Source organism: Equus asinus, chromosome 25 (assembly GCF_041296235.1).
Source record: "Equus asinus isolate D_3611 breed Donkey chromosome 25, EquAss-T2T_v2, whole genome shotgun sequence".
NCBI classification, from domain to species: Eukaryota; Metazoa; Chordata; class Mammalia; order Perissodactyla; family Equidae; genus Equus; species Equus asinus.
In genome coordinates this window covers 42,698,374-42,723,632 of record NC_091814.1, presented here as the reverse complement: position 1 = coordinate 42,723,632, position 25,259 = coordinate 42,698,374, and the positions used below count along the sequence as shown (strand labels likewise).

The window sequence follows — 25,259 nt, the reverse complement described above, 5'->3', positions numbered from 1 at the left end:
ATTCAGCAAACCAATTAAAACCACAGTTACTTATAAATGGCTCTTCACAATTACAAGCGTGACAGGGTTACCTTCCATGCCCCTGGCCACTTCTTGTTTGCCATGTTCCTCAGATCACCATGCCTAATTTGGGGCTTTGGAGTTCAGATGCTGTGGGCTGAAGTGTTCATATGTTTAACGTGAAATATTGAGATTTTTGATCTTTCAACTCAGAGCATGTCCACCCAGAAATCAATTAGAGCAGGGACCTGAACATAAGAACCATGACTCTAATCACGAAATTGATTGCCAAGTGGGGAATAGAAAGACAGGAGGACGACCAAGTTGTCTTCTAATTCTATTATCTTTTCTGTCTTCCAAGAGTACTAGAGAAAAGAAGCAGGCTTTAAAAAGAAGACATCAAGAATTTTCCTCAGTTCTGAACTGTTTATATGTCTAAGTACATTGATGTGGTCAAAAGAATAGATATTTGGGTGAAACAAGGAAAGGATGACTATTTAAATTACTACTCTAATTAAACTGTAGTCTTTAGGGACCGATACGTAAATTCTTCTCCTTTTATTATCTTTTGTATGCCTAGCACATAACAAGCACTCAAGAAATGTTCAATTACTGAACTCTTTATGACTCACTAACATAAAGCCTGTTCCGTTTTTAATCACTATTAATAGTTATTTTAAATCAACTACTCTATTATAATATTCTTACTATTATGAGTATGATGCTTTAATAAAACACATCTTGAATCTGCAAAATCTTTACCTCTGTTATTCCTCTGAGTGTTAAAGTGAAATTTGTATTAAAGCAAGAATATGACCCCAAACATTTTTTCTTGGTAACCTCAAGTAGGATGTAGGAACCCAAACCTTAGTCTTTATAAACATTCTGTTTTAAAATATATTACAAAGAATAAATGGAATTGAATGTCAAGAATGAGTAAGTGAAAGCTTTTACTCATCTGGTTTACAACTTATATCAGCTAATTTTTCTAAATTTAAGTTGATTAAATTTTTTGGTTGTTTCATTTCAAATGACCACACCAGAAGAGGGCTGTTTGTCATGGTTATTTATGGTTTTCCTTTCTGTTTTAGCTTAAAAGAAATGTTCAAATTTAATAAATATAGAGTTATTATAAACAGCAGCAAAAACAATTCCAATAAATTAAAATTGGTCATATAGAGTTATTATAAACAGCAGCAAAAACAATTCCAATAAATTAAAATTGGTCATACATTTGAAATCTTTGTAAGGGATTATGCATTGGGCAAAATAAAAATACTCAGTTGAATTAAAAATAAACTCACATAAAGTTAAAATGTAGAAAAATGCAACCATGCTTAAAATTCAAACTACAAAACAGAGAAATGTGTAATCCCTACACCGTAACTAGATATCGTTTCTATTTCCAAATAAATAATAAAAATACAGGGGCTGGCCCCAAGGCCGAGTGGTTAAGTTCGCGTGCTCTGCTTTGGCAGCCCAGGGTTTCACCAGTTCAGATCCTGGGCGCAGACATGGCACTGCTTATCAGGCCATGCTGAGGCGGCGTCCCACACAGCACAACCAGAGACACCGACAACCAGAACATCCAACTATGTACTGCGGGAAGTTTGGGGAAAGGAATAGGAAAAAAAAAGACTGGCAACAGATGTTAGCTCAGGGGCCAATCTTTAAAAACAAACAAACAAAAAAATAATAATAAAAATACATAAGGCAAATGAATAACAAAATAATACAGGAAATTTAAAGACCCAGATTCTCAAATAAGAAAAGGAAAAATGTGCTGATGATCACTCTGTGGTTCTTTACTGTTACGTTACCTATAAGCAGGAGAATCATGGATGGCCCCCTCCAGCTGGCCTGTTCCTGTTCTGACTTTTGTAGGACTCTAAAGTATCATGCACTACTCTGAGACTGGAGCCACTAACAAAGAGCAGCCAATCTTCTTCATAACTTTGGGTAGAACCTGAACCTTCACAATCCTTACTTAACACTTCCTCTCTCTCATGCCCCTTCATGCTTTACCTTGTACTATTTACGAATACGTCTGTGTTCTCTTGCTCTTTTAAAGGTAAGAACCATGGCACAGTTTAACTTTATAGACCCCTATTTTCCTTCATCCCTTGTATCTAGCACAAAACTTTACATGAAATAAAAGTTAAATAAGACTAAAGAAAAATAAACTACTTGCAGGAAAATCAAATATAGTTATACCTCACTAAGCCAGGCACTTGATTTTTTACATTCTCAAGTACTTGGAATACGACCCAAAGTATGGGGAAAAGTGCTGATAAGGACCATATCGAACACATTGTGAGTAGCTGGCTCATTGTATAGAAGCATTCTTCTAGCTGGTTTGAGACAGCAATGAAAGGCCAGTCCTTGCGTATGAAATATGAGATGCAACAGGAGAAGAGATATGGAAAGTGAAAAGTGAAGGAAAGCAAGGAGTAGAGAGCAGAAATAGCAAGAGGGCAGCAGAGCCTAATGGTAATTAGAAGAAAAAATGGGGGCAGCAGTAGCAGCAGCCAGCAGAAATTAGAAGCTGTGACAGAGGTGGCAAGTTGCAGACACTTCAGGCCACGGAGAATAGCCGGCCATAAAAAGCGTTGGGCTGCATGCCAGCCAGTAGATTTTCGCAATCTCAAGAGGGAAAGAGAAGCTTTAGCTTCACACCATCTATAAATACCCATGGTGTAGTATGATTTAAGAAGGAAGCAATGAAGTACAGAATATGTTTTAGAAAAAATATTTCATAGAAAAAGTTAAAAATAAAAAGCAGAATGTAACTGATCAGCTATTTGACACCAACACTAACCTAGAATGTTTAACTTTCCCAAAGGTGCTAGATAGTTGAGAGTTTATTACAGTAAGGAAAGAAAAAGGACCAAACACTGGCTGAATAGCTATTGTTGGATGGAAATTTTACGTTCCTCATTTATTTTAATCCTCACAACCTGCTACATAAATATTTTTATTCCCATTTTCAAGCTGAGTAAAATGAGGCTCAGAAAGATTAAATATAACTTGCCCAAGGTCCCAGGCTCTTTCTGATATCAAAATACGTGTTTTCTCAACCATAATAGGCTACTGAAAAGGGGAAGGGGGAATCAACACAAATAAATACAAGTAAGGAGAAATGAGGTTAAAATTGTAATTTTTGCAGGTTAAACACAATAGGTAGCCTATGTTACAGTCTCACATACAGCAAGCTTGTGTAATTCCTATTAACCATAATCTCAAAATTGATACATCACAGTCAGAGAGTGACTAATCGCACTCTTAAGACTACACACTCATCTCCACTTCTCGATTAACAGCTGTACTTTTTCAAGTATGCATATTTTGAGAAGCTTAGTCTACATATTTTAAAAAGTTAACTTACTAAAATGGTCTAGCATTCAAAGTTATGTACATAACAGCCAAACTGCTTTCTCTTCTGAAGGGTGTCTTGCTTTCTGCATTAGTGTCCTATAATTCTATAGAGTAAAACTCACACCTCAATCCACTCTATTCTAAATCCCTTGTATGATAAATAATCAGACACAGTGGAGAAACCTAAGAAATGATTCTTTCTGTTCATACTATTCACTCTTTACTTTCACAATGAAAATTTTCCTTTTGCTAGGTCCACAGAACAGTTCCCCATCCACAGAAGGTGCTATGAAATAGGCCCTTTCATTTGCTGCTGGTAGGAGCATAAAGTAGCATAACACTTAGAAATAGTTCATTGCCTCTGGTTTAGCATTTCTAGAATCTATTTTAAAAAATACTTCAAATATTTCAAAAGCTTTATGAAAGAAGAGTTCATTCCAGTATTATCCAGAATAACAAAAAACTGGGAACAATTTAATGTCCAACAATATAGGAAAAGTTAATAATACATCAGTTGAGTTGATTATTAAGAAGCAATTTAAAATGATGGTCATACAAGAGAGCCAACAACATACAAGGAGAAAGGAAAGTCTCTTCAATAAACGGTGCTGGGAAAACTGGAGAGCCACATGCAAAAGAATGAAAGTGGACCATTATCTTACACCATACACAAAAATTAACTCAAAATGGATTAAAGACTTGAATGTAAGACCTGAAACCATGAAACTTTTAGAAGAAAACAAAGGTAGTACACTCTTCGACATCAGTCTTAGCAGCATATTTTCAAGTACCATGTCTGACCAGGCAAGGGAAACAAAAGAAAAAATAAACAGATGAGACTACATCAAACTAAAAAGGTTCTGCACAGCAAAGGAAACCATCAACAAAACGAAAATACAACCTAACAATTGGGACAAGATATTTGCAAACCATATATCAGATAGGGGTTAATATCTAAACCATACGAAGAACTCATACACCTCAACAACAAAAAAACCAACAACCCAATTAAAAAATGGGCAAAAGATCTGAACTCACATTTCTCCAAAGAAGATACACAGATGGCCACAAGGCACATGAAAGGATGTTCAACATCATTACCTATCAGGGAAATGCAAATAAAAACTACAATGAGATATCACCTCACTCCTGTCAGAATGTTTATAATTAACAAGACAGGAAACAAGTGTTGGAGAGAAGGGAACCCTCATACATTGCTGGTGGGAGTGCAAACTGGCACAGCCACTATGGAAAACAGTACGGAGATTTCTCAAAAAATTAAGAATAGAACTACCATATGATTCAGCTATTCCACTGCTGGGTATTTATGCAAATAACATGAAAACATGAATGTATAGAGATACATGCACCCCTACGTTCACTGCAGCATTATTCACAATAGCCAAGACTCGGAAGCAACCTAGGTGCCCGTCAAGGGACGAATGGATAAAGAAGATGTGGCGTACATACACAATGGCATACTACTCAGCCATAAGAAACAATGAAATCTGGCCATTTGTGACAACATGGATGGACCTTGAGGGTATTATGCTAAGCGAAATAAGTCAGAGGAAGAAAGTCAAATACCATTTGATCTGACTCATAAGTAGAAGATAAAAACAACAGCAATCACATAGAGACAGATTGGATTGGTGGTTACCAGAGGGGAAGGGGGGAGGGAGGAGGACAAAAGGGGTGATCAGGCACATGTGTGTGGTGATGGATTATAATTAGTATTTGGGTGGTGAACATGATGTAATCTACATTGAAACTGAAATACAATGATGTATGCCTGAAATTTATATAATGTTATAAACCAATGTTATCACAATAAAAATACATATATTTTAAAAAATAAATACATAAAAAAGAAAAAGACAAAAAAAATGATGGTCATAAAGTACTTATAACTTAGAAAATCATCCCAATATTATTAGGGTAATACAGAGGAATAAAAAATGTTTTTATAATAAGATCTCAACTACGTAAAGCAAGCAAAGAAACAAAAAAAAAACCCCATGGTATACTGAAAATATTTTTAAAAATCGACTACAATGTAAATAATAGGTATAGGTCTACACAGTCTTTTTCTTCTTTTTATGTCTGTGTATATTCTAAGATTTCTATTATGAGCAGGTACCATCTTTATAATGGAAAAATAAAACACCATGAATTTTTCAAAGTTACATTCTTTACAATATAGCAAAGTCTGGCCTGTAGCAACTCCCTGAAAACTAGCTGGAAATTTGGAATCCTGAAGCCAAAACTTTAGAAATCCATTTGAAGTTGAGAGATGTGGTAAGTATACCAGGTGAGAGAAACAGGTATCAAATGCTGACAGGCTAGATCAGTTGAATCTAGCAAGATGAGAGAATATATAAGATCCTGTACTAAGGACCAAACAGTCACAAACTATAGTGTGGAGGAAACACCTTAGGAGAAGCATAAATAGAAGACACAGGGGCTTTAGTAAGCAGTAAGCTCAGTCAGTTTGATGTAGCTACTCAAAAACAAATTACATTTTAGAAATGTATTAATAGTTGGATAATGTTCGAATGAGGAATGGATAATGTTAGAAGTGACAGGACCTGTGGCAGGCAGAATTTTAGGATTACCTCCAATGACCCATACCCTTGTATAAACCCCTCCTCTTGAGTGCAAGTAGGACCTGTGAATATGATAGAACACACTTCCAGGAGGGAGGACAGAGATAGAAAGGAAAGAGCTGGCCCTAGAGAAGCAAACAGCCATGTTAGTCATGTTGCGAACTGCCTACAGAGAGGGATGTTCTCTAGGAGCTGAGGGCCTCAGTCCTACAACCACAAGTAAGTGAATTCTGCCAATAATCTGAATGAACCTGGAAGAGGACATCAAGCTCCAGATAAGAACCCAGCATGGCTGGAACCTGAAAGACCCTGAGCAGAAGACCCAGATAAGCCATGCCTCAACCCCTGACCCATGGGGCCTGTAAGACAATAAACATGTACTGTTTTAAGTTGCTGAATTTGTGGTGATGTGTTATGCAGCAATAAAAATCTGATACAGTGCTATTCTCTGTTTGGGTCAGATGATTCTTGCAGTGTTTGTAGTATTGAATCTGGGTAAAAAATATCGTAAAAGGTATAAATAAAGAGCTTGAAAAAGGCTTTGGTTGGATGGTGAAATAATTTTAAATCATGTCATGTTAGGTATGAAAGAGAAAATATCTGAAAACAGAGGAATTAAGTTTTCTTTTATATGGTTCCACACATTGTAGAAGCAGGAAGTGTGTGAGAAAATTAAAGGAGTCAGATATTTAATTTTCTAATAGAAAGACGTTTCTAAGTGTAAAAAAGCTGCTTTAAAATTCCTTGAACTCCCTATCCCTGAAAGTTTTCACACTTAGAAAGATGACTGATTAGTAGGCACAGTATAGAGAGAATCTAAGCATTTCTAAGTGGTCTGATTAATAACCTTTAAAGACTGTCTCTTTCTCAGGCATTTGCATCTTTAAATACTGTATGTAAATAAAGAGGTACTTTCTATTACAGTTTGAAAATATGCAGTGCCTGGTATATTATAGGCAGCTAGTAAATATTTGTTGAATGAATAAACGAACAAATGAAAAAATAAAGAAAGAGGTGAAGATATTAATATGGTAAGACCTAATTATCTTTTAATTTTTGGGGGGGTAAAATTAAAAATAAAACCTTGATGATAATGAGGGAGGCAGCAGCTACCTCTGGAAGAAAGAGCTACAGTAGTCCCCGCTTATCCGCAGTTTCACTTTCGACGGTTTCAGTTACCATGGTCAACCACAGTTCGAAAATATTAAATGGAAAATTCCAGAAATAAACAATTCATAAGTTTCAAATTATGCACCGGTCTGAGTATCGTGATGAACCTTGTGCCATCCTGTCCGGGATGTGAATCATCCTTTTGTCCAGTGTATCCATGCTATAAATGCCACTCACCTATTAGTCACTTCGTAGCCGTCTCAGTTATCAGATCTTCTGCAGCAGTACTGCAGTGCTTGTGTTCAAGTGACCTTTATTTTACTTATTAAAGGCCCCAAAGCACAAGAGTAGTGATGCTGGCAATTCAGATACAACACAGAGAAGCTGTAAAGTGCTTCCTTTAAGTGAAAAGGTGAAAGTTCTTGACTTAATAAGGAAAAAAAAGCTGCACGCTGAGGTTGCTAAGACCTTTACACTTGCTAAGACCTTTTATTATAGTACATTGTAATAATTGTTCTATTTTATTATTAGTTATTGTTGTTAAATCTCTTACTGTGCCTAATTTATAAATTAAACCTTACCATAGGTATATACGTGTAGGAAAAGACAAAGTACCTATAGAGTTTGGTACTATCGGAGATTTCAGGCATCCAGTGGGGGTCTTGGAACATACGCTCCATGGATGCAGGGGGACTACTGTATGTTTTTCTCTAGCAAACAAGACCATATAGGAAAACGGAAACAGCCCTGGACTGTGAGTTGAAAGATCCAGTTTTAGTCTTGGTGCCACTGCTCTCATTACTCTTGGTTCATAAGGTAAATTGTGAAATGATTAATCCTCAGGTGCAGGCCGAGTTGGGAGGCATGTTAAGGCAAGAAGTGTAGGATCAGGACTGAGGGAACAGGAAATGCTAAGAATTAATAATCCAGAGAAATTTCAGAATTTGAGGTCTTGACAGGACCTTGAGGATGCAAGGTCCAAGATATTAGTGTACAAGTAAGTTAAACGGAGTATAAATGAATGTTGCCTGGGTTGAGAGGTTTCACAAACTGAGGCCGAGACTGGTAGGTCTCAACGTGAACGCTGAAGTGCCTGAATACGACAGCACAGGATAGAACGGAGAGAGAAATTGTGAGCCACACTCTTACCCCTTCCATTAACTACAAAATTCAGTGCAAAAAGCTATCAAGCTTTAAACAGTATATATATTTTTGATATACAAACATTGCTTATTTCTCGTCAGCTATATTCCACAACCTTCTAAAACATTTAGTTTCTACATTTATTCCACTGCTTATAATAAAAACTTATGACAGACTTATTGAACAATATATCAACACATAAAATACAAATAAGCTTTCTTTTTGCTCTTACAATTATTCATTTTATTTTTTTAGTTCTCAAGTTAATAGAACAAAATATATATATGGAATCAAAAAAATATTTGAAAATTACCCTTACACCATAAGAAGACTGTTATTCCTATCATTTATGGGTGAAGAGGCAACATATTTTCTGAGTTTTTAAATCTGCTTTAGGATGTTGCATGAGCAATGTCACTCCCACTTATTTTCTAACTTTTACTTAATTTTAATTAATTCATTTCTTATGTGAAGTCAGCTTTTAAAAATGAGTCTAATTCTTCAATTAGTATCTCCTCATTTATGAGTGAGCTTCTCTTTCATCTCATTTTCCCCTGAAATAAAAACACTTCCTATTCTTTTTAGCTCCTCTTTTTATCCCTCACTAAGTTTTAATAATACCTCAAATTCTCTTCAGCTTTTCCTCTGAATGTCACTATAAAACTGATTTTTATTTTTGAAGTCAAGTCTTTAAGCTTTCTTAAAATCATATCAAATATTTTCCTATTTGTATTCTCCTCATCCCCCATTCCCTCTCTCCCAAAACTGAGTAATTCTGATATGATCAACCAGGCTATATAATAATAGTGCAACCAAAACTGTTTCAATCCTCCTCAGTGACACCTAATTTTAATGTGCCCTCTTAGCACTCCTTAACTCACCCCGTTACGGAACCCTAGTGCAAATCTTCCTTTTGGTATCCGGGAAATAAATTCATATCTTCCACTGATGTAAACTCAAATACAAATCCTTTATCAATTCATATCTGAGTTGACACAACGGTGTCTTTGCCGCTATTCCCCTCTACTGCCTTTCTCCCTAGTAACAGTACGCTGTCACTGGATTAATCACTCTGAAAAAATCCATTATATTACTCCTTTTTAAAACACACACACACACACACAGGTCCAAATTCCTTAATCTGAGCATCACAGCTTCCATGTTCCGGCTCCACTGTATCCAATTATTCTTCATTACAAACACGTATTGGATGAGAGTTTCTGCTGCCTATCTCTATCCCCACCTCAGTGGCCAACAAATATCACCCAGCCTTTACAGTTCACGATAGGCCCCAGTTCCCTCTTAGATGTCTCTGATGACTGTGGCTCATTCTAATGTCTCCCTTTGCCCCCATTACCACTCCCAAAGCACTTTCAGAGTTCTCTCTCATTATGGCACTTGATTACATTGTGGCTCATAATTGTTCTTGTTATTTAATGAGCTTCTTATTGTCTCAACAGTAAGCAACCTGAGGGCAGGGACCATGGCTTATACTTCTTTTGTGCCCCCTAGTGTCTCGTAGCAGGCAGGTCATGGAGTGAGTATTTAATAAAAATATCTGAGTTGAATTTAACAGTCTCAGGGTTGTTAGTTTTCCTCTGTTTGTCTTGTTGATTTCATTCCCATGGTAGTCTGTGTGCTAAATTTCTAGTAATTACTCTCTTAACAATGATAAACAATTCCATGAAATATACAGATGAGTTGAAGGTATCTATTCCCATATAAAACTAAAATAATGAGTAGGTTTATTCTCAATCTAGACATTTTTATTTTATTCTATGGCTTACATCATTTGTTAGGAATCCCTTTAATCTGAGTGTTTTGACAGTGATCTGCTAGGTATTAAAATTTCCTGATAGTGCACTGAGATATCACTTCACACTCATTAAGACGGCTATTGTCAAAAACATAGAAAATAAGTGTTGACGAGGATGTAGAGAAATTGGAACACTCGTGCATTGCTGGTGGGAATGCAAAATGGTGTAGTTGCTATAGAAAACAGTATAGCAATTCCTCAAAAGATTAAACAGAATTACCATATGATCAAACAATTCCACTTCAAGGTATATACCCAAAAGTAATGAAAACAGGTACTCAAACTGGTATTTGTACATCCACGTTCATAGCAGCATTATTCACAATAGCCCAAAGGCAGAAACAACATAAATTCCATCAATGGATGACTGGATAAACAAAATGTGGCATATACCTACAATGAAATACTATTCACCCTTAAAAAAGAACGAAATTCTGACACACGCTACATCATGGATTAACTTTGAAGACTTACGCTAAATGAAATAAGCCAGGCGCAAAAGGACAAATATGGTAGGATTCCACTTATATGAGGTACCTAGAGTAGTCAAATTCATAGAGACAGAAAGTAGAATAGTGGTTTGCCAGGGGCTGGGAGGAGGAGAGCACGAGGAGTTAATGTTTAATGGGTATAGAATTTCAGCTAGGGAAGATGAAAAAGTTCTGGAGATGAATGGTGGTGATGAAGGCACAACAAATGTGAATGTACCGAACGCTACTGAACTGTTCACTTAAAAATGGTTACAAGGCAAGGCTGGCGCCGTGGCCGAGTGGTTAAGTTAACGCGCTCCACTTCAGCGGCCCCCTGGGTTTCGCCAGTTTGCATCCTGGGCACAGATGTAGCACTGCTCATCAGGCCATGCTGAGGCGGTATCCCACATAGCACAACTAGAAGGATCCATGACTAAAATATACAACTATGTACCAGGGGGCTTTGGGGAGGAAAAGGAAAAATAAAATCTTAAAAAAAAAAATGGTTACAAGGGTTAATTTTATATTACGTATATTTTACCACAATAAAAAAACTCTTTTCTGATAACGGACATAAAAAAAAAAACCCCCACAAAGCCTCCAAAATCGTATGATGTGTTAAATTTGTAGGGCTTACCTTACTTTTTATTCCTTTCCCTCTGTTTACTTTCTGCTTTTTTACTTTTTATTTTGAAGAGCTATTGATTACGAGTTTAAAAACTCTCTTTCACATCTAACTTAGTTCTGAACTGTCTATACTAACACAAATACAAGTGAAGGGAAACCTTAGTAGCCTTGCTGTCCTTTGCTACAAAGGGAGATGCTTCATGGTGCTTTAGAAGAAGCTGTACTCTAACTGGTAGTAAGGGCTTCAGGTTTATTTTTTCAGCTATAGTGAAGTCACTCTAGAATTTCACTAGAGGCACTGTACTGGGGACACTTTTGTGACTTTTGGCTTTAAAGTGATTGGTGCTTTTAGTCTAACAGTACTAGCAGGAAAGCCTTGGTAAAATAGCTTTAAGTTTTTTTCTTCTATTTGATAAACCATCATATATTTGTATGTGTCTATATGTGATTGTTTACTAATATTCATAACTAACACAAAGGACTGATAAAAAATTTAGGAAGAAGAACTTATATTTTTATATGCTTTACGTTTGCCAGGAACTATGCTAGGCATTTTCACATATATAATCTAATCTTCACAGAAACTATCTGAAGTATGTATTATTATCCTAAATTTACGAAAGTAGAAATGAGACTCAGAGATTATGTAATTTGCCTAAGTCACACAGTTAGTAAGCAGTACAATCCTGACTTGAACCTGCATCTTTCTGACCCCAAAACCCACACGAAAATGTCCAAAAATCTATTAGAAAATATGGATCTGGAGTTTAGGAGAGACGTCTGAACTAGAGATAAAGATTTGAAAGACATCAGGTCAGAGAGAATAATGGAAATTAAAGGTGTTAATGGTAATCTCGAGAAAGTATATAGTGAGAGGAGAGGTGACGGGGGAACCTGTTGTTTAAAAAGAGCAGACAGAAGAAACTGAGCCTGATAAGGAAAGATCCAAAAAAGTGGGAGGAGAACCAAGGCTGACGGCAAGGGAGGAAAGTATCAAGGAGATGGCCTTGATCAGAGGCTAGCTATACAGCAAATGCTCAAATGCTTCCTGAATGAACGGGCCCAGGGTGCTTAACCCCGGGAGGGAGTATTGAACAGGACAGAAACCAGAGTTCCTGCCTTGGGATCAGAAGCTAATACTCTGGCTGACAATCCAAAGTTCCGGATATGAGGCTCTGCTTTAGCTAACTTCTTAGCCTTCCTGAATGTCATGTACCTGACAGAACCTTTCCTGCTTAGCTGGATTCCTGGTTCCGGTCCCCACAGCCAGCCTTGTCCTGTGTTATCTGTAGTTTTGAATGCTATAAAGAAGCGCTAAATATTTGAAGGTTAATATTGGATGCTAAACGGTTGGGGAGGAAGATCCTTTAACAGGAAACAAGTCACTGCAAAAATAACACTAAGTGTTACTGGTAACTGTGACAATAATTACATTCATGAGCCTGACTAATTCTATCAGAACAATATTGCCCTTTTTCCCCACAGATATATGTACAAATATGTAATATACATTTGGTAATAACACCCAGATTTATTGAGTCCTCATGATTTTTATTATAGACATACTATGCATATTTCCATTTTAAATTATTTCTATTTAACTGTACAGTAACTACTGTGTCCCTAGACCTCCTAGCAGACCAGTTTTTCCTTAGAGGATGTGGATTGATCCCCAACCTCCACGCACATACCTTTGGCTGTTCTACAAAACATTAAGGTAAAAATTGCTTAAAACTTCATTGTATTAAGAAACCAGACAATGAGTACTTTTCTAAAAATGTGAATATTCTACGGGCTAGAGAAATCCTAACGATGAAGTGAAGACTTCCTTCAGTGGAGCACAGCATTTGAAACTGTGGAACAGTGTCCCAGGTATTAGAAGTTTGCCTCATTTTATGCAAAAGGTCCTGAGAAGTCAGGTGCACCTCAAATCATACTCTAAACATGATGGGGAATTATGGTGCTGGTGTACAAATCCTTTTAAACAGTATCCTTTTACACTTGATCTTAGCCAAAAGGCCAAGGAGCAATAGAAGCATCTTTGTATAGTGTGACAATATCTTTTACTTTATCAGTTTGGAAGGCGAAATGGTGCAGTACTATATTTCTCAACCTTTGCATATTCCCGCTCTTTTCAGATAAACACGAAAATCTCATGCCCTTTAAACATTTTATATGGAAAATTTCACATACACACAAAAATAGAAAATATGAACTTCCATATACCCATCTCCCAGACTCAACAACTATAATGACCTTACTGTTTGCTTCATTTATTCCTTTTTTTCTTACTGAAATAATTTAAAGCAAATTCCAGACATTATGTCACTGCCGCCCATGTATCTCAGTATGAAACTCTAAAATGGGGGAATTTACTTATATAATTACAACATGAAATTTTCCTGATTGTGTTTTTAAAATGTCTTTTTACAGTTGATTTGTAGGAATGAAGATCCAAACAAGGTTTACATGTTACATCTGATTGTTAGATCTCTTAACTAACTTTCCATGTAGAGCTGACCCACCCTCCCTTTTTTTTTTAACACCACTGACTTACTACAGGAACATTTAGTTGTTTAGCAGAATGTCCCACAGTCCAGATTTGCCAATTTACTTTCTTTTGATGTCATTACAACACCATCATCTGTATTTTTTATAGGTTTTATTAGATTTGGGTCCAAGTTTTTTTGTAAGAATAGTTCATAAGCAGTACTCTGTGGTTCCTACTGAGAGGGCGCCTTGTAGAGCAGATGGTATTTGAGACAGTGGGGAAGGAAGTATGCGTGAGAGATTAAAGGTGAACGTTACAGGCCGAGAAAAAACAAGAGCAGAGACACAGATGGAAGTAGGTAAGTAAAGTACGTGATGTGTTCAAGGGAAGACACTATCTACACTAGTCAGAGATAGGTGTTCAGTACTATTCATGGCATTGTATACACAGGTTCCATTCCATTTGGCCCTGCTGAATCAGCATTTCTAGGGAGAGAGGCTCAGCTATCTTTATTTTTACAAAGTTCCTAAGAAATCCAGATGTTTTGCCAGGTCTGAAACCCACCAGTCTGGAGAATAGTGTACATATAAGTAGTCTGTTCTCGGTCTATCAAACTCTTTCTTGTGTCAGGGATGTTTGTCATGATTTAGAGCAACTTCTCCGCATAGAAGCCTCAGTTTAACTACACCTCTTCAGTAAAGTCTTACTTGATCACTCTGTTCAAAGTAACCAACCTCCTTGCTTATTTCTTAGCAGTTATGTGATATTGTCTTACTTGTTTATTTGTTTTTGTTATGTTTCCCTCATTAAAACGTATGCTCCCAAAGAGCATGGACCTTGTCTGTCTTGTTCACTGTGGTAATTTCAAAGCTTAGAAGAGGCCTGGGTACAGAAAAGGAGCACATTAAATATTCACAGAATGAATGGATAAATTTGGCAGATTTAGGAAATTCTTTTTGGAACACTCACGTAGTGTATATAGAAAGCAATAAAATTATCCTTTAAGCTTGTCTTCACTAAGAATGGGATAGTAAGTACCTTCTTTGAGAATTTCTCCTTGTCCTTTTGGATATTTTGTTTTATGATAGCTCATGTCACCTTAGTGATGAAAAGGAAAAATTTGGGACAGCATTTCATAGAAGATAACTGCAACTCTGAACGTCTATCTAATCAGTTCAATAATAATTTCCAAATGTACTTAATGGACTATTAAATCAGTAATTAGAAATCAAATTTTGCTACGCTGCAAAAGATGTCAAAATCATGTATGCTCAGTCTAAGATATTTTAAAATTAAAATTTTATTTAATTAGCATTCCTCAGAGAAAGATATTTTAAAATTAAAATTTTATTTAATTAGTGTTCCCATAATCCATATTAAAATTTATTTGTATCCTGCTGACTTATAAACGGGCAAGGCAGGATCAACAGACAGAAAGAGCTCATGGTGGTTAACAATTCAGTGACATATGACAGTTAAGAACAACCAAAAAAAACAAAACAGCCCAGCAAAAAAAATTATTTAGGGTTTAAAGAGTAGGAAAAAATATGAATAAAGTGAAAAAAGTTTTAAATAAGTTGTTTTGTGGAGTGTTTGGAAACAGTCCTTCCTTTCACCCACACTTCTGCGAGTTAAAGTTAATGGATTTCTATTGCTTTCCTATTGTCACTATTGCCAAATGCTTTCATATGGATAAGGCAGATACCTGGTTATTTAAGGACCAGGATAAATGGGCCAAGACAGCTTTCCCTATCCCCAATTCACCAGGGAACGTTTGAGAATTCCACCTGACATGAGGACAGCACTGTGCTCTTAAACAATCTGCAGTTTGATCCGATTGCTCCCCAGTGGGGGAGGTAGGCCACAGCTCACTCAAGAGTCATTGATTGGATTAACAGCCTAATTCCCAACAGATGAATAGAATACTGATGTCTTGTCAGCCCAGATCACAAAAGGAAAACACAATCTGCTTCTACAGCTCAGAGATTTAACCCTGTATTTACCCTGAAGCTACAATTTCAGTTTTCAGTTCTGTAATTTCTTCAGAACTGTGTGCCTATAAATATTATCAAATGGTGATTTTTATCACCATCCACACACTTTCATCCTCTTTTAGGGTTATTTTCTTAAATGTTTAAAAACATGGACAGATTTTTACTTCAGTTTTTACTGTGCACATTAGTCCTGCTGTCTAAATTCTTTCCTGGGTTTCCTAAAGAAATATTAAATAAGCTGCTTTCTTTGGGGACCCAATAAAATAAGACATACCCTATGGTAAGAAAAGTAACAAAATCCATACAAAGATAAAACTATTTTAAGCCATTTTTCTAGCATAATCAACTGATTTTATTAAGGAGAAGGAATGATTGTATTAAGCAGAATAGAGTCTCAATCAATTTTAGCTTTAGTTTATTCCCCTACTCCACCCCTACTTCCCAGCTCTACTGTGATTTAGTAACTTTTGTGTTCAGCTGTACAACTAAGAATCCAATAAAAAGGTCTTAATTCTAATACAGGTTTTAAAAATAAGAACAAAAGACTTCATTCAAGTCACCTGTGATTTAGAATTCTATAATAAAGATACATGCAACATCTTCCATAAGCAGTAAAACAAAGATGCACTATTCCAGGCAACTTCAACGATGCTTTATTTTGTATGCTTTCCTGCCTATAACCTGCCAATCTAACAAGAAAGACTGATTTTAGTCTCTTGTGAGTAAAAACAATGATGGTAGTGGTGGCACCGAGCAGTTTACATGTGTTCTCTTATTTAATCCACCCAACAATCTTATGAAGTAGGTATTAAATTATCTCATTTCACAAATGAAGAAACCGAAGCTTAGTTAGGTTAAGTAACTTTGTCTGAAGTCACATGATTTCTAAGTGGCAGAGCCAGAACTTAAATTAGATCTCTGGCCCTAAAGCTTATGCTCTTAAACACAACTACTGGGACTTTATGGGTTTCTCTATGTCTTCATATTCACGTGGAGATTTTTCAGTATTCTGAGGTGTCAAAATTAAGATTCAGCGCTCTCAAAATCTGTTATTATTCCTTTGGGAAAACATCTCAATGTGGACAAATGTGGCCTCACTGGCTTTTCTTTTTTTTTTTTAGGACTTTTTTGTTTTTTTCAAGGATTTCATTATAATCCCCTAAAATTAGCCATGTCAACAACAGAAATCTTTTCTTGCCCATGGCTTTGGAGTCATATTCAGCTTCTACCCTTTTTCCTCCTCTCTTACATTGTCTTTCATCAAGTGAGGCTGATGGAGTTTTTCTGTACTGTATCTCTGAGTCTTTCTTTTTCCACAGTAATGGGTCCTATCCAGGTCCTAACCGCCTAACCCACTAATTCCTAAGGAGCCTCCCTATTAATTCATCTGGTCTCTTGTCCCTTTTGCAAGCACTGTCCTAGGCATACTAGTCTTCTATTCAAAACCTTGATGCATATTCTAATTGTCTTCAAGTCAGATAAAAATTTCTAAGAATTTCTTTAGCCTTGAATAGAATTTGACATATTGTTATGGTTTTAAAAATTAACATTGTACACATAGGAAGCTTAGATCAGTTCAAATATGAGAATATATTATATAATGAATAAAGATTGTTTATGCTATTAGATATTATAAGATTACATTAGATTATAATCTAGTTCTTTATTGTAAACTATGCTTCCATAATAGCCATTAAAGGACATTTTGGAAAAATAATTATAGGGAAGAGAATACATTTTTTGGAAAAAGCTTGAGTAACACCAGTTTTAAAAACCATTCACAAAATATGGATGGCATAAAAGACCTAGCCTCCCATAGATCTTTCTTAATTCAGACATGCTTTTCTTTCTTTTAAGAAAATAAAAATTTACACTTGTATACCATTTTACAGAATGCTTTCATATATAGTAACTTATTTGAAACTAACATCCTGAAGTAAGTAGGATAGGTACTAGTTGCTCCATTTTATAAACAAGGAAACTGAAGTTCAGCAGGGTTAAATGACTTGCCCAAAGTGATACAGTTAGCCAAACAACACAATGAGGACTTGAACTTCAACTACACAAAAGGAATAAGTAAAGAAATGGGAAGTTTTGTGATTTCAATGTCTAATTCCCACTTCTAGAGCCCAAGCAATAGTTATCATTGAATTTGGATAACAATACATTAGCTACTAATATTTTAGCTAACTAAGGTCCCTCCTCTACCCCCAAATACGCTGTCAACGTTCATCAGTTAAGCATGAAGAAACCTGAACAAGAGGAGAAAGGACAGTCTCAGTCACTGAAAATGGTAACTTTATACTAAAATGAAACAATCTAAAACAAGTTTTTAGAAGATACAAATATCACGAACACATCCCAAATCAAGACAGGTCCTACGAGAGGTTCCCTAGTAGCTGGAAGACCTTTAGGGGGATGACCCCCAAAGCACTCCTTTCCTCGGTGTTTGAAAGCAGGGCAAGAGAACGCACGAGGCGGCCGCACTGCCTCCTTGCACATTAGAGACTTAGCAGCACTTCCACGGAGGCTGGAGACGAGATGCTCCACTGCCACAGAGGACAGCTCACGAGCTCGCGCCATTTGTTCTGTTCCTTCATAGCGAGTGAACTCAGATTCAGAAGAAATTTTTATAGCCTTCAATAACACAAATTGAGGAGGCAGAAATCTTTGCTCTGGATGGTCAGGCACACAGCTGACAACGCTGGAAACCATGGTAGGCACGTCTACTATGGTAGGCACGTCTACTAACCCATCTATAAAAAACAATACCTTGAAAGGCCTATTGTTTTTAATAATACCTGAGGTTTTCACATTCTACATCTTTAGATTTCTATCATGTAAGACAAAAAGAATATTTTAGCAAATATTCTAAAATAAGTGATATTTATTCTTTCAAAAAATAGTAATGTTAACAATGTCAAGCAGAAACCAAAAACTAAAACCGACCTAAAATCCAAGCAACTTGAACAACACGGCAAATCAAATCAATGGTGTATCCTTTGTGGTGAGAGAGATACACTTGTCTGATTGTGGAAACCAGGTTAAAGACAAGGGCTGGGACAGTTGTGCCTCAAACAAGCAGACTGCAGGTTTTATAAATACATACAGAAATAATTAAAATATAAGGGGTTTAGAGGGATTAATCTCCTTTAAATAATCTCTGCCACAAAGCCTGTAAAGACACTGCTGGCACCAGGCCCATGTGAGACCAGCTGTCGGATATCAGAGCAGCAGAGATTAACTGCTACCACTTCTGCACTGCCCTCCTTCACGCAGCCTTCTCTAGACTCCATCTTCAGCCTCACTGCACCACAGGGAAAGGTCAGCAGAATAAGCCCTGGGACAATACAGAGCATAACCATTTGACTTGATTACCTATCCTCAGCTGAGGAAAAAATCAAAAAAACAAAACAAGAAAGTTGGAGCTGGAAGGGAATCACAAAATGTAGGGCTCAGAGGACCCTGGGGAAATGCAAGAGGCTCCAGAAAAGTGCTGATTGCCTGATTCCATTCATTTAACCCACGGCAATTTCAAAGTCACCTTTAATTATTTTCAAACTGAGTTTTAAGCAATGCAGATAGTACTCTTCCTCCCAAAGGAAGCACAAAGCAACTGATAACTCTTTAAAAAAAGTAACATTTACTTTGTTTCAAAGCTAGCCACAAATTCAACAAATATTTTTAAAAGGTGACAGTGCCAATGAATAAAATGAGAATATTTATAATAAACAGTATTCCTTCAATCAGATACATTCGGGGGGGGGGGCCTCTGTATTTCTATTTTATAGTATTTCCATGACTTTAAAAGGAAACCATTAAAAAACAAACAATAGCTTTGAGGATGACATGAAATCAATGTATGTAGAAGTTCTTTTAAAAATATAAAGTGTTATGCAAATATAAGATATACAAATATATTATTTTATGGAAAGAATTTATTCAGATGGAATTTACTTGGACTGACAGAAGAGAACAGAAGTGTGAAGCAGAAGAACATTAGGCATCCCTACAAAGCACTTAGACATTGCACGAACGGAGAAACCTGTCCTCAGGGTCATATGTATTCTTCCCCCAGGAGACAATGAGACTGGGTGCTGGGACCACCCTCTTTAAACAGGGTCTGTCCAAGGTTTCCAAGCCTTTTTTACTCTAATTTTGCTCCTATGATTTTTAGATGTAAACAAATTTCTCTCTGCTATAATTTCTTCTTGTTAAAAAGGTGACTTTTTTGGTCTCCTATTTAATACCTCACAGGAGCATTTCAAGGACAAGCAAATAAGTAGTATCTGTCTAACTCTCCAAACTCTAGAGTAAAAGTAGGCTATTACATTAATTCTAAGTATTTCAAAGGAAATACTACTGATATAGCTAGAGTGAAATATTCTGGATAACACAGTTATCATGTTTCTTACACAAAAATGATCAATTTTCAAAGAATGAGAACATCAAATATAATTTACTTTTTTGTTAACGAGTAAGAAAGTGCTCTCAGTTTTTACATGGTTAAAGGGCAGAAATTCTTGTTAAAAAGAAAATTTTAAATATCAGGATACCAAAAACAACAGCTTCATTCTATTATGCAATGGGTCAGAGAAAAAATTATGTTCAGTTTCTCTTATTTTTTTTTTAAGATTTTATTTTTTCCTTTTTCTCCCCAAACCCCCCCATACATAGTTGTATATTCTTCGTTGTGGGTTCTTCTAGTTGTGGCGTGTGGGATGCTGCCTCAGTGTGGTTTGATGAGCAGTGCCATGTCTGCGCCCAGGATTCGAACCAATGAAACACTGGGCCACCTGCAGCGGAGCGCGCGAACTTAACCACTCGGCCAAGGGGCCAGCCCCTCTCTTGTTTTTTTTTTTTTTTTTTTGGTGAGACAGATTGGCCCTGAGCTAACATCTGTTGCCAATCTTCCTCTATCTTGTATGTGGGATCCCACCACAGCATGGCTTGATGAGTGGTGCTAGGTCTGCACCCAGGATCCAAACCTGCAAACCCAGGGTTGCCAAAGCAGACTGAACAAACTTAACCACTACGCTACGGAGCTGGCCCCCTAGTTTCTATTCTTTTAAACAATACATAGGCACCCATACTGTTCTCTCCTGCACCACCTCTAAAATGAAAGCTGTCTTCATATCATTTCCCCCCTTCAGAGTGTTTTAAAGACTACCAGTGAGGAGGCCAAATGTCAAACACATGCCTGTCCACTTAAGACTATATTGCTATCCATCAACACATTTTTCACACATCGCAGTGCTCTCAGATATTAATAATGTTCACACTAAATGATTTGATTCAAATTTTGAACCAGTGATCCAGAGTTATGTCTTCTTACAGATTCCCTACCAGTGGTTCTCCAAGTGTGAGTCCCAGGCCAGCAGTATCAGTTTCACCTGGGAACTTGTTAAAAATGCAAATTACCAGACTCCCCAGACCTACTGAACCAGAAGCTCTGGGGGGTGGGGCCCAGCGAGCCATTTAACAAGCCCAGGTGACTCTAATGCTAGTCAACATTTGAGGATCACTACCCCATGCCGGCATATTCTCTGTAAATGAGCACCATCTTTTGGACAAACAAAAGTAAATATCATCTGGAGTGAAATTATTAAACGTAATAAAAAGTTTACGAAAATATTACTTTAAATGATTTATCTTTTCCTTAATTGTTAAATTTAAACCTACTTGACAGGATTTCTTTTCAACTTCCAGTGAAGGGCTGCCCATCAGAGAGACCATTATAGTCTGGTGCACTGTTTTTATGGTTCTGTAACATAAACTGACATTTATTGGAGCTCCACCTAAGATTTTTCCATCAACGAATGTGTTGGATGAGCAATAACCAAGTATGCTGTGTTGGGCAAATACCTACACATAAGGACACTTTTCAAAGCCATCAGGCAAAGGGGGTCAGTTGAATTTTTTTTACTGCACAGGCTAATGCTTTAAGAGTGTCTTGATGGAATCAAGGAAATTGGATTGTCCCCCCATTTGCTGGGCTAAAACAAGCCTTTTTTATTTATCCCATTAGAGGAACACAAGAGAAACCTTTTAAATGTCACTAAAAATTTCCCTGCATTGCAAAACCCAGTCAAAAGGGTTTCAATTTTCTCTGAGAACTCTTAAGTAATGCAGTATGTCAAGGTTTAATAAATTGTAGGTGGGGACAGTTTTCGTTACAGGCAACTTTTTTTTTTTTTTAAACAGGTGCTTAGACATGCTTAGGCTTCTCTCTATCGAGAGAGGTCAGGGCACTACCTCAAACAGCAGAGTACTCAACTTCGGTCCAAATAACAAATGAATGAACCATAATGAAATCTGTAAAATATTTGAAACAAATTTTAAGGACACTTTTTAAAAAGAAAATATTTTTAAACGTACTGAAAGTGATCGTTAATCTTCTTATAAGCAATATTTTTCTGTTGAGCTTCTTGAAAAATTTCTTAAAGAATCTGGCTTTGAACAAAGCCAACCCCCAAGGAGAGCACAGAGATGAGGCACCAACAGTCTTGCAACAGAAAGAGGGACTGCACAGCAGGGGGAGACACTGTGTGTTCCCAACCTGTAATCGGGAAAACCCTCACATTTTGTAACTTTCAAAACACTACAGAAACATCAAGTAATAAAAACAAGTTGATTTATATGTTGTATGGATTGTATACATCTTTAGAAACATAATAAGGAAGTAGTCTGTATCTACCTTCTATGACCATATACTTATTTTGGTGTATTTGTTGAATAGATATAGCCATTAAACATTCTGTTTTTTGTTGTTGTTGTTGATCTTTCCTGCTGCAATAAAATATTAGAAGTACTTCCAACCACAGAATAAAATGTTATAGAGGGGGCCGGCCCCGTGGCCGAGAGGTTAAGTTCGTGTGCTCCACTTCGACAGCTCAGGGTTTCTCGGGTTCAGATCTTGGGCACGGACATGGCACCACTCATCAGGCCATGCTGAGGCACCGTCCCACATAGCACAACCAGAAGGACCTACAACTACAGTATACAACTACGTACTGGGGGGCTTTGGGGAGAAGAAGAAGAAAAAAAACAAAAAAGAAAATTGGCAACAGATATTAACTCAGGTGACAGTCTTTAAAAAAAAAAAATGTTACAGAGGAAATACCAGAATGGAGGACTTAAAAAAAAAAAAGGCTATCCATTAATGAGGGTGGTTCCTTTCCTGAATCATCATCTTAATAGAAATATTTTTAACTATACTCAAATGAGAATTGTGTACCTTACTCTATCCCCTAGCTCCCCATACCAAAAAAAAAAAGAGAGAAAAGAAGCTATACCAAAGACAAAAGATAATATATCTATCATTTTGAAATGGAATAATTAATAACTAAATTATGTCAACTATTCCTCTCTTATTACCTGTTTTTAATAAAAACACTTTTAGCTCACACAAAAGCCAGATGGTGTGGGGTTCAACAATGAGCTGCTAGGGCCACTTCCCTAACTGCTGTGTCCTGAGTCCACCCCATGATCACAGCTGTCCAGAGGCAGCCTCAGGGGAGCGCCAGCTGACATGTGAAGCAGGCTGGGAAAAGAAAGACTACCCTTTTTGTCCTGTACAATCAGCTATCCCTATACCTTCAATAAATACGCTTTAACTATTAATTAAAATTAGTATTTAAAAGCTAGTATCCTGTTTTATGGAAACTCCAGCTTTATTACTTAAATTCCTAATAATGCATTTCATTATTAGTCATTCTATCCATTATATAGGGAGAGGCGGTTTTCCTTTTTTAGCTGCTTTTTAGCAATAACAACTCAAGCTCTAGATGAAACTCTAAGTTGTTAGGCCTTGAAAGTTGAGTGGTTCTAAGACTTCCAAATACTGTCAACACTGGTGAAAGAACTATCAATTATAAAAAGACAAACTAACAAGCAACCAAAGGGAAAAGAAGTCGACATGGGAGTAAGGCTGTATATTAAGAAATTCTACAGTGAATATTTAATCATTAAAAGACCCTGCTATTGGCTTGACTTTACTGCTGTTTTCATAGGAGAACCTATGCTAACTCCAAATCCTGACATTCAGGTGAACAGAAGAGTTGAGAAGACCCAGTGTTCTCTGTGCTGGCATGCACGGATTCTTAGAGTCCTACGACACCCATGGAAGAGCTTCATCAAGTGTATGAACCTATTAAAACTGGCAGCAAAAATTCTACACACAAGTCCTTTCTCTCTGGTGTTTGTCGCTTTCCTCATATTCTTCCTAAAAATGCGAGAGATAACCACTGTATGGTAGCAATATAGATTAAACAGGATTGGCCACAAATTGGTAATTGCTGAAACTGGGTGATGAGTACATGGAAGTTCATTATATTACTCTAATTTTGCACATGGCTGAAGTTTTTGAAATTAAAAGGTTATTTTTTAGAAACTGCTGTAAAAGAAATTCCTTATGGACAAACCAATTCCTGATAGAGGACTGTGGAATTATATCTGTCAATCTAAGTGAATTGCTAATATAAGTGATAATTGTATCTTTCCTTAGGTCATAAGTTAAGTCAAAATGAAGGTAAGGAATTCGGAATTCTATAAAATACGAGTGTAGTAAACATAGGTATGGAAATCTTTCATGCCACAACTTTCAATGATGCAAGTTAGGTTACTTTTGAATTCCTTATTCTGTTTCAAAATGTCAAAATTTGACACAAAATCAGGAAAAAAGAAGAGAGAAAAGGTAACTGGTAAAGCAAAGACTGCTAAGACAAAGAAGGTGGTGGTTTGGTGCTTGAAGGGGAGGGGGAAGGGGAAAGTGAAAGGAATAAAGTGGAGGGTCTAATCAAATCACTCTAAAAAGCTCAGCCTCTCAGAGTTAACCTTGCCAATCAGAGGGAGCGGGAGCAGCAGCAGAAGCATGTTTGTGCACATTAAACTTCACGTGTGTCCTTGAACCCAGGGTGCACTTTCTCCTCTCAGGCAGCCTGAGAAGGCTTCGTAACGCTCACCCTTAGAGAGAACCTTGAATTCCATTAGAAAGCACCACAGGAAGGAGAGACCCTCAAGTGGCAGCTTGAACCACACAGACAGCTCGTACCCTTTACTGATATTAAAAGTGAGCTCAAGGGATTAAGTCTGCAAGTCCTGGAAAATTAAAAAGTATGAACACACTGACAAACACCTTTATACCAACAAGAATACAAGATATCTTTAAATCTTCTTTCCTTTTTTTTTTTTTTAAAAAAAGGCAAATATTTAAAACAATGACACAGTCAAGACTAGTTAACTAAGTCTACAATGAAACTCTATAACTGGTCTGGCTAAAACCCAACTAATATTGTAATAATATTTACATCCATGTAGTGCTTTTCTATAAAATCATTTACCCATCTGACGGCCTAGCACATTTTACACACAAACTACACTTTAAAAAAAAAGGAAGAATGAAGGTAAATACCTTGTGTTTCATGTCACGTCTACTAAGGTATTATAGTTCTCTTCTGTACTAATGAGAAGACCCTTATATAACGTACAGTTTTAGTATTACGTCTAGGCAGACTTAGGTTCAAGACATGGGAGCAATTTCTAATAATTAGAGCTTTCTAAAATGGAATAGGCAGGGCCGGCCTGGTGGCATAGTGGTTAAGCTGGCGTGCTCCAGCTTCGGCAGCC

At 36.8% G+C, this 25,259-nt stretch overlaps 1 protein-coding gene across 3 annotated transcripts in view; it reads right to left on the bottom strand.

Annotated features, from left to right (window-relative positions):
* ACBD6 (acyl-CoA binding domain containing 6) overlaps positions 1–25,259 on the bottom strand; it is a 180,969-nt gene that overhangs the window by 44,255 nt on the left and 111,455 nt on the right. For 2 of the 3 annotated variants that reach the window (XM_070497596.1, XM_070497595.1), the window contains one exon: positions 4,414–4,476. The exons of the other annotated variant lie outside the window; for it this stretch is intronic. In XM_070497596.1, coding sequence (XP_070353697.1) covers positions 4,414–4,476 — 63 coding nt within the window. The remainder of the gene's footprint in view (positions 1–4,413; positions 4,477–25,259) is intronic. 3 annotated transcript variants of the gene reach the window in all.